The sequence below is a fragment of the Podarcis cretensis genome, assembly GCF_951804945.1.
Source record: "Podarcis cretensis genome assembly, chromosome: 13".
Taxonomy (NCBI): domain Eukaryota; kingdom Metazoa; phylum Chordata; class Lepidosauria; order Squamata; family Lacertidae; genus Podarcis; species Podarcis cretensis.
This window is the reverse complement of record NC_137182.1, coordinates 23,208,099-23,218,756: the sequence shown is the minus strand read 5'-3', so window position 1 is coordinate 23,218,756 and position 10,658 is coordinate 23,208,099. Positions and strand designations below refer to the sequence as shown.

The following is a 10,658-nucleotide window of genomic DNA, read 5'->3' as shown; positions in this document are numbered from 1 at the left end:
TTTAAGTGATGGCCATCAGCTGGACTTAATTGAAACTAGGGTCCTTTAAGGCCCAGTCAAGGGATCTGCTTCCCCCCCCCCACTCCCCCCCTTTTAACACGAGGGCTCACATTCGAAAGTTGCCAAGGACTTTGTGCTGTATGTGCAGAGTGCATTTTGCCCCACCCCCAGGAAACACAAGCCACTCCTCCACGCATCCCAGTTCTGAGGATGGGATTGGCCGAAAGGTTCCCAAATCAAATGACGTGACCGGCAGGCGAGCTGCTTGGCTCCTTGCCCCTAGAAAGCCAATACTCCGCCCCCCATCTACATCGACTCTCGCCTGCTCCTCTTGTGGGGTGTGGGGGACAATAGTAGGCTGGGGCAGAAGGAAGGAAGAGGCAGGAGGTAACCCTTCTGATTTGCAGGGCGCATCTAAAGGGTTTCAACACAAATACTTTTTGTTTGTTTGTTCCTTTAAGAGAGAGAGAGCGAGCTCACCAACACAACCAACAAACCGATCCACCCCACCCAGCCACCCCCGCCACGTCCGAGTCGTCTGTTAACTCCCCCCCCCCAACCCGATCTGGCCCCTCCTCATCACAGATGGGTCAGTTTGGGCGCCTCTTGGATTCTACCCTGAGTCGAAGCGTGGTGGGTGGAAAGGTCTGTGTAAGTCGGGTGGGACTCGCAAGGTCCATGGTGCTGGTTGGAGCCCATTTGGGGGGGGCCCCCGTTGTACTCCATGCTGGCTGGCTGGTGATGCTGGAGGGGGTTCAGCCCGTAAAGCGACGGGGCGGAGTTGGGCATGGAGTCCACGTAGTTCCCGCCCACGTACACGGGGCTGCCTTGCATATTGGGGGGCCCGTATCCGCCTCCCCCGTTACCCTGTAAGACGTGCGGGTCGTACTCCGGCGGCGCCGTGTTGGCGTACTTCTGTTGGGTGGGGCAGCTTTTGATGGGGTTTTGGTAGGCAGTGGGCATGGCGTAGGCATTCTGGTGGGGTTTGCTGAAGGAGGGCGGAGACGGGGCGTCGTAGTTCGAGGTCATGGGGTGCAGGGCGCCCAGGAAGCCCGCCGAGGACTGCATGGCTTGCGGGGGGCTCCCCGTCGGGGATGGGCCCCCGGAAGAGGAGCCCAAACCTTTCGACTTCTGATCCTTCTTGTACTTCATTCTCCGGTTCTGGAACCAGATCTTGATCTGCCTCTCGCTGAGGTTCAACAGGTTGGCCATCTCCACCCGTCGGGGCCGGCACAGGTATCGGTTGAAATGGAATTCCTTCTCCAGCTCGACGAGCTGGGCGCTGGTGTAGGCCGTGCGGGCTCTCTTGGAAGCCGAGTTGCCCGGAGGGCTTTTCTCGCCGCTGCAGCTTTCTGGAGAGGAGGTCGGGAAATGAAATCAGAGATAATTACTTACATGCAGAAAATTGAATGCACAGGCCTCTTAATAAATCCTCCAACAGCCGAGAAGACTTGCAGCCTCCCCTCCTCCTTCCATTTCCCCCACTCCATAATCATGTCGTTTATTAAGAGTTCTGTTCTCCAAAGCTGCCCCCTCGCTTTATGAAAATTTGATCATGTCATGCAGAAAAGGAATCCGAGGCTATTTATTTGGGAGTCGATTATTTTGAAGCAGACCCTTTCAAAGGAAATTACGCCTGGCAAGTGGGCAGTGTTTGGAAAGCAAAATTAATCAGGTGCTCCTGTACACAGGCCTGCAGTGTCAGTGTCCTTGTTATTCTGCGTGATTTAAACAAGCCCACAAAAGCACATGCACCCTTCTACATACGTGTGTAAGGCGCAAATGTCAGTATATGCTTGCCAAAGGGCTTCTCTATCTCTCTTACACACACACACACACACACACACACACTATGCTCAATCTAGTGGGCAGGACTCTTGTGCAAGCTTTCTTTCACTGCAATGGAGGTCTATGAACTGCCTGCTGGGTTGTGCTCCATGTGTTCCTACTACCAAAACTGAAATTTGGAACCTCTTTCCTACGCCAAACATTGAATAAATAACAGAGTGCCCCTGAGCATGTGCATAGGGCCTTTTTCCATCACTAACTAAAACCAACATCAGAGATGGGGGGGGAGCTTTCAGGGGCAGGATTCATCCTTTTCATACAGACCAGAATCCCAATACATCTCCTTTTTAAAAGGGAAATGCATTCCTGGGAGGGGGGAGTTTTGCATCTGAGTCCAGTGCTGTGGATTGCAGTCTGGCTGCAGGAAGTAAAATCGAGGGTAAATCAGTGGAGCACAGGCCTAGTTCAATGTAGTGGTAGAATCTTGATGTAATGCAACTACATCAGGTTTTGCAACTGCAGACTGCAGTTTGGAGTGCCATTTATTGTTAATTGCCTTCAAGGAAACTCACTACAGTGGTACCTCGGGTTAAGAACTTAATTCGTTCTGGAGGTCCATTCTTAACCTGAAACTGTTCTTAACCTGAGGTACCACTTTAGCTAATGGGGCCTCCTACTGCCGCTGCACAATTTCTGTTCTCATCCTGAAGCAAAGTTCTTAACCCAAGGTACTATTTCTGGGTTAGTGGAATCTATAACCTGAAGCGTCTGTAACCCAAGGTACCACTGTACAGGGGGAAAAATATGTTGAAGGTTCTAGCCCATTCTGCCCATTACTATGCTAGTTCTTGGCATGCATGAAGATTATGTAAGCAAGCAGTTGCAAAAAAGTGTACAAAAATCACACATTTTCTGAAGTAGGGCAGTCCATTTTACTACCTCAGAAGTACCACCTCATTCTACTGCATGTGTACTTTTCAACTTTTTTGAGAGAGAACTGCATATGAGATAAATATACCCAAAGATGTCTGTATCTGTTATTTATATATTTATATGTGTGTGTGCCTGTACCTCTAAGATATATCTACATGCATGTATTCTGGTTCATTGCTCATTTAGCAACTTAGGTCTATATTGACTACATGATGTTTGTGACATTCACAGGACTATAAATGTGGGGTGCATTATTACTAGAGCAGTCAAGTACAACATTTCCCTGTTGCCTAGAATGGACACACAGGGGAATGTGGCTCCAGACAGGGACCACTTCCTGTCATACCTGCTCTGGGGCTTCCTACCCCTGTGTGTGACCAGGTAGATGGGCGTGACCCTAGCTGACCAGATAAAAGGACTGGTCACACAACCATCTCTCTCTTGGACTCTTACTTTCTTACTCTTGGACTCTCACTCTCCTGGTTCTTAGCCAGTGCATGACTCAAACGTCACATAGGATGTCGCCCACAAGCAGTAAGTCTGAGATGTAGCTCAGACTTCTTTTTACTGTAACCACAAGATAAAGCCTGGCTTCAGATTACTGCTGTGAACTGGATGTGAGTAAAACTTTATTCTTACTTTTAAAGAAGACTGTCTTGTGTTGTTATTATTTTAAGAGGGAAATAAAGGGGACACATACCACAAACAAGCCAGACTTGACAAGCCAGACTGGATTGCTTAATTAAATGATTCTAACAAATCATCAACTGGCTTCTAATAAGTTGCACAGGGAATGTGCTCTGCTGTTTACTCACTAGCGTGAGTGAGGAGGGATAATATCAAAACAATATATCCTCTCCTACCTGCCTTAACATTCCCACAGTAAAGAATGCCAACCATTTTTTGAACATTGAGAAGAAATGTGGAAATGTAATATTTTAAGGGATATGTTTTATAAATGGCAGAAAGATTCTTCTATCATTTACAGTGGTACCTCGGGTTACAGACGCTTCAGGTTACAGACTCCGCTAACCCAGAAATAGTACCTCGGGTTAAGAACTTTGCTTCAGGATGAGCCCATTCGCTAAAGTGGTACGTCAGGTTAAGAACAGTTTCAGGTTAAGAACAGACCTCCAGAATGAATTAAGTTCTTAACCCGAGGTACCACTGTACTCGGAAGGGGAACAGTAGAAGCTGGGAGAAATTCGTGTGTTCATCATCCAGTGATTGCAACATGGTGTATGAAACAATCTTTGTAGATCAGAAGCTGGGATTTCATATAATCTCATCAAAGGTATTTCCTTAAGAAATGCGTTTTCACATTCAGGAGTAAGGCATGCAGTGATGTGTTATCAACTGGTGTGCATGCATGTGGGAATCAGTGAAACTTCGAATGCACTGTGATTTTAAAGAAAGTGGGCTGGATCCACACAAAGTTAGTTGCACATAAAATGCAGTCCTAACCTTGTCCACTCAGAAGAAAATCCTATTGAATTAAATGGGGCTTACTCCCAGGTAAGTGGGGTTAGTATTGCAGTCTTAGTTCTCATTGAAATCAATGGGAGAAGGTACTCACAACTTACCAAGCTCTTATTGATTTCCATGAGAAATGGGGCATTTACTTAGAACTCCTGAGCGCTTGTCTGTTTCCAGGTAAGTGCATTTCACAGTCAGAAACATCACTTATTTGCTTTGGATTGTTCTGTTTATCATTGGCAACTTGTCTAAGGCAGATCAGCTTCAGAATGCTTGATATCTGCTTGTCTCCTTAAATGCTTTTTCCTTCCGCACAGATGATACAGGCAAATTTCGCCAGCCCCAGAGCCATAGTATAAGATTTACTCATGAATAAAAAGAGGTGGTGAGTTTGCAAACTATGTAACAACCAAAATAATATTGCTTCTTTGTAGGCCCAAATTATACTTCAAATTGGCTGCAGCCTTAATTCAGACAGTAATCCAGTTCTGTGCACTTTGTGCAATGGCAATACTTTGTTTTATACAAATTGTGCACACAAATTGCATGGTATACACTGCACCCATTTCACTACTAGAGCATGTTATGCACAGGAACTTTGCATGGAAAACTGGTTAAGATAATCCAATAAAACAAATCCTTTTCACTCAGGAAGAGTGGACTGTGTGGTCCAGCATTCTCTTCTCACAGTTGTGGGATATCTAAAATAAGGCAGTCAAAACCAACAACTTCTGATTGCTAGAAAGGCACACAGACAGAGGAAGTTGGATCTCAGAGTCTACAGGAAATTCTCCCTGTGAGAGCCACTCCCACTGTGTCCAGCCAGGTAAAGGGGCACAACCTTCTCTCTCTCTCTCTCTCTCTGATCTTTGCTATCTGATCTCTTCCCTTTGATGCTTCATCAGTGACTAGGGATGCAAGACGTGCTGAGTCTGAATCACAGCTCAGATTCCAAGTCTAATCTAAACTATAATATATGTCTGTAGCTACATTTTAAGCCTGCCTCAAGACTGCTACTGTGAAACTGAGTGAGTAAATCTATCTTTACTTACTGTTTTGCATGTTTATTGTTTTAAGAAGAAGAAAGGGGGGAAATAACAGGAAATCCAGTCTGCAGTAAAGCATCCAGAATTACTTAAATTAAAAGGCTAAAGCTAGCTTCCTTATTTTTTGCTGACAAAGGGATGTACTCTGCCAAACTCACAAAGGATAATATCTAAGAAATATATCCTCTTTTATTTTCCATACTCATCCCTACAACAGTGGCCAGTCAGATTTCTGTAGGAAACTCACAAGCAGGACAAATGAAACAATTCCCAAATAAGAGCCATATCCTAAGTTTGCTTAGAAGTAGGTTCCACTGAAGTCACTCACACTTCTTTCCAAGTTAATATCCTTAGAATTCTGACATATATATCCTATGGATGGCATCCAGAGTCATGCAGCTGTTTTGTCCTATATAAAACCTGCTGTCTTTAATACGTCTTTCATCAAAATATCAAGAGAGACAGGGAAAAAAGCCATTTTGCCTGAGTATGGTATGGTATAACAGTAGCCTTTAGCACTGCAACAAATCAGTTACTCTCTGGCTGGTATTAGTGAGCATCCATGCTAAGCCAATGAAATATAAAATGGAGAACATCACACTTCTTGGGCTTTGATGAAAATACATTTTGTCAGGGATAAAAACCAGGCATTGAGCCAATGACAGCCAGACTTTGCAAGGGACCGAGAGTAGGAATGAGATGGCAGAGTCCTGAGGTGATGGAACAGACTGCAACACTTCAGCATGCAAGCCAGGGATCAGACTTTAGGTCAACAACAACAACAACAACTCATTGCAAGGAAGAAAGGAAGGCTAGAACCTTTCTCCTCCACCTGCTTTTAATTTCTGTGCAGTTTTAAAAAAACAAGCGCAGAAAACCTTTCAAAATGTTCCTCCCACCTGTAGCCCAAAGTGGCACAACTCTATCTCACCACATCTCTCTGCTGCATATGTAGACTAGCCCTGAGTTCAGCAACTGGCATCCATGCAAGCCAATTTCACCTGGCATAGAAGCAGAGTGCTTTCGACCACAGCCTGGTTATCACTGTCACTTGGGTCAGACACTGTGTGTGGTGGTAGCGGCGGAACTAGCCCAGACTGGCTTTAATATCCAGATGACCCTCAAAGCCATGGCCTTCTTTGAGAGACTGGAGACCCCATGCAACTTTCTGAGCTATGGATGCATGTAGGCAAAGTAAGTCTCCCTATCCCCTTTCTTTGCTCTTTTGCCTTCCTTGCACACTCCAGAAGCCCATTTCTCATACCACCAACACCTTAATCTACTGCTCCTCCTATTGCCTGCCACCCTCACCCCATCCCAGTCTAAGCCTTGAGGCCACTCCCCACTTCTACATCAACTTCCTCCTTCCGGTTCAGGAGCCACCAATGTCTTGCTCCTCCTCTAGGTCTTAACCTACCCCTGGCTCTTTATATGCCAAGCAGGGACCTTTGCATAATCCCTGCCTTGGCAGTGGCTCACAGTAACCCATTTGGAGCCGGCCATCATCATCATCATCATCATCATCATTATTATTATTAGTATTATTATTGTTATTTTGTGGCTCTTTGTACAGCTGCAATTAGTTGATGTGGACTCCGAGCCCCTCTCCTTCCAATGGGCCTTGCCCTTTGGATCGCATGCATCAACATATCCTTTCAGCACCCCCACCTTCCTCCAGATAGGAAGTTTGGGACACCGGCCTCCTTCCCTGTCCAGCCTGGCCCCGCTGCGCCCCTGCACCTGTGTGTGCGTGTGTGTCTTTTGCACATTGGTGGTGGATATTCCAAAAGCAGATACCTGCGCTGGGGGAGCTGTTTTTCTGCTTGGAGTTTTGCCTCGACTCTTTCATCCAGGGGAAAATCTGTTTGGCGAGAGCGGCGTTACTAGAGCCCAGGCTGGCTTTGCTGGGGGCGCTTTTGACCCCCCCAGGCTGGCTGTGGTTATTGCTGCTGCCGCCCCCGTTGCTGCTGCTGCTGCTGCTGTTGGTGGCGGTGATAGGATTGGGGGGTGGCGAGACGGGCGGGGGCGGGTGGTGCTCCTGAGGCAGGCTGGGGCGCATGCAGCTCCCGTTCAGGTCTTTCGTTTTGGCCAGAGGGGAGGCGTTGCCGAGGGACTGGAGGGTGCAGGCCGGCCTCTGGTAGTCGTGGTTCTCCACGTGAGCCGCAGGCTGGAAGGGCTGCGGCGGAGGACCCTCGTAGCCGAACCCATTGGCTCCCTGGTAGGAGTAGCCCCCGAAGAGCGTGGAGGTGTCGTAGTAGGTTGTTTTCTGCATCGCTGGGGCTCCCCGAGGTTCTCGCGCGCTGCTACCAGGCTCTGGCTGACCCCCTCATGGAAGGACATTGGCACCCCCAAGGTCACGTGGTGAGGAGGCCTTCCCCGGTGTCTTTTGCAAGCTGACCTGAAAGGTTAGAAAGGCACACACAATAAGACGGCACGACCTATGAATCCATCTTGGTCATTGAAAAGCCTCGTGACATGAATAGCTGGGGCTGCTGCGCGCGAGGGGAGCGGAGAGCAGATGCTGGCTGGGCGCTCCTGGGCGCGCCTCTCGGCGAGCCCCTTCTCCCCTGGAGCAGCCTCGCCAACTATTCCAGGACAAAACACAGAGAAGGGGAAAGGGGCTCCTCAGGCCCGCTTGGATCACTAAAACCGACCCCTGAGCAGTATTGTCCTTTTGTTCTTTCCAACTGGGTTGGTATTGTTCAAGAACCATTGCTGAGATAGGGATAGAAATCTTCCAACGGGGGGAGAGATGATTTCTTATAGGCCATTCAATCTAACTCTCTAAGGTGTGCACATAGGTGCCTGCCTGCATACATAACATTGTCAATATCCACACACACATTCATACAGGAAGAAGTCGCCATAGTTCGCCACGCGCACCCCCACTCCTAAGAAAGCAAGAGACTTGGCTTTCTCCACGCGAATCTCAAGCCGGTCAATTTCCGTGGGTGAAAGCTCCAAAAAAGAAGCCCGAGCAGAAATAAAACCCGGCTGGGAAGTAAAAGTCCCATCGGGGCTGACTCCCAGGTAAGCAAAGTGCAACTTTGAGATGTGAAGTCACTTGGTAGATCCATACTGGAAAGGTTTCTTCTGTACCGGTGGTATCATTTTTATATCTATCCACACACACAAACACATTGTATGCATGCAACTATCAAGTTCTTCTAAGCTGAATTCGTATTATAATTTAATATTCTCCTGCTATGATTCCCACCCCAACAAGGAACCTCAGAAAAATAATATAAAGTGTACAAGTATAGATTGGGTAATAGGATTTTTAAAAAATCACTGTTACCTTAAAATTGATCAGGATCCATGTTTTTAAATCAACATTTTAATGTTAAACATAAAACTGAACTCAGCTTCTGACATTCCGCCAAATGGTCCGTCCACTTGCAGCATAAGGCTAGGCATGATTACTCGGAAGTAAGTCTCAGTGTGCTCAAGGGGGCTTACTCCCAGGAAAGTGTAAATATAGGAGTGCCGCGTTAGTGCGCTGAATTTAGAGAGCTGTGATGGCTGGGAACATTGTCAGATTTAGAGACCTGTGTTGAATCCTTTGATGTTGGCGCTTTTGATACTGTTTTCCATGTTGTTTTTGCAACTCTCGTTACAGTTTGGAAACAGGCTCTAGAATCCACTCCACCCTGCAAGCCCTTAACAAATCTGGTTCAGTTGCGACTCCCAAGGTGCTAGTCCGGGGTGTATGTGTGTGTGTGTGTGTGTGTGTGTGTATGTGTGTGTGTGTATATATATATATATATATATATATATATATAGCAGCTTCCTTCTATGGCTTCTCATCCTTTCTTTAAACAAAATAAAACACAACCCAGTTTTGCCACCAGGCCATTTGGTTCTCTTGATTTTCTTTCCCTTTAACTTTTATGTTTGGTTTGTCCTCCCTTTATTTAGGGGTGGGAGGGGGAAATTCCTTCCTCAAAAAGAAAAAAAAGGATGTATTCTTCTAAGGAAACATTAATTTTCTCCATGTTGGAAGGGCGCAAAAAGGCTAGAATTATTTAATGGGTCAAATAATAAATCAGTAGAGAAAGCACACACACACACACGGAAGGATGAATAAGAGAGAATCCTGTTTCACTGTTTTCTGTATTTCATTTCAAATCCCCTTTTTCCCAGTGAGCTACAATCTATTATACTCCTCTACAGAATGAAAAATAATACTGTAACCCAATATTGGTCAATTCTGACCATAGGAACGCACACACAACAGGAGCAACCTTCCCCCCTGACTTCCTTACATCTATGCACTTCAAAACCTAAATATAATTCAGACCTCATACCCAACCACATGCCCCACCTCCTCCTGCACGAACCTCCTCCTCCTCCTCCTCTTCAGTTTATGCCTGTATAAATTCTGCAGTTTGCAGAACAGCAACTCTAAAAGTCTATGTTGTGATCCTTTCGTATGTTCCATGGATTAGACACAACCGTTGCCTTCTAGAAGCAGGCTGTTAAAATATTTGCTATGTATTAACTGGAAAGAATGATAGAGTTGCTGTCTTATTTCAGCTGTTCCTTAGCAGACATAAACACTGGAGTGCTCTCATGGCAATAGATTGATTAAAAATAAAGAAGAAACGCAATAATCATTAGTTCGATATTAAAAGACTGGGTTCGCTGAAACTGACTAAGCGGTTCAGCCATAACGATAATTTTACTAGGCCTCGCTGGTTTGTTTTTGGATTTCTTGGGACCTCTGGAAGGCCTATGAGAAGGTGGAGGCAAATGTCTTCTTCTTTTAAAGGAAGAATTAAACAGTGCATTAAAAATTAATTCCCATTCTACTCTTCTCGAAAAGGAATCCAAAGTGGTCTGAGCGTTCAGTAGCAAAGATTTTTTCGCCCCTTTTGTATCTCATCTTTCAACACGTCCCAAATGTCGGTCATTTATCTTAGTCGGAGACGGGTGGAATCGTAAATGATTTACTCCAAGGAATTGTTGCTGTAGTTGTTGGGATGTGCGTGTGTTTTAAAAAGCACCCCGAAATCTCCAGCGGAATAATAAATAGGAATAGTGCATTGGAAATTAGTCCTCGAAATGGTAACCGCAGAAGTTCCTTCTCTCGCTCTCTCTCGGAAGTTTCGTTTTTATTCCAGAAGAGGAACCTGGATTCTAAATAAAAGCCTCTCTTCTCGGGAACTTTTGCAAGAGAGAGATATATTTATTTTTTGCAAATTGATTTTTTTTTTTTTAAAAAAAAGAGTGAATCCAAGAATCTAGAAGCCCGTTAAAGGGTTTGTGACAAGAGCGAAGGGAAGGCCGTGGAGCATGGGAAAATATAGTATTAAAAGCTCCCTTTAACCTCCATGTTGGAAAAAGAATTCTAAAATTCACAGTCCTACTCTGGTTATGCGAGAGAACCGGAGAGCCTTTCTCCTTAGGGTGCAT

General features: G+C 45.8%; 1 protein-coding gene across 9 annotated transcripts in view; it reads right to left on the bottom strand.

Moving 5' to 3' along the window:
* Positions 1-546: 546 nt before the first annotated feature.
* The window catches only part of HOXB3 (homeobox B3), an 84,424-nt gene continuing 74,312 nt past the window's right edge, over positions 547-10,658 (bottom strand). For all 9 annotated transcript variants that reach the window (XM_079949847.1, XM_079949850.1, XM_079949843.1 and 6 more), the window contains 2 exons: positions 7,041-7,641; positions 547-1,352 (listed from right to left, as the gene is read on the bottom strand). In XM_079949847.1, coding sequence (XP_079805973.1) covers positions 580-1,352; positions 7,041-7,515 — 1,248 coding nt within the window. In that variant the 5' untranslated portion in view covers positions 7,516-7,641 and the 3' untranslated portion in view covers positions 547-579. The remainder of the gene's footprint in view (positions 1,353-7,040; positions 7,642-10,658) is intronic.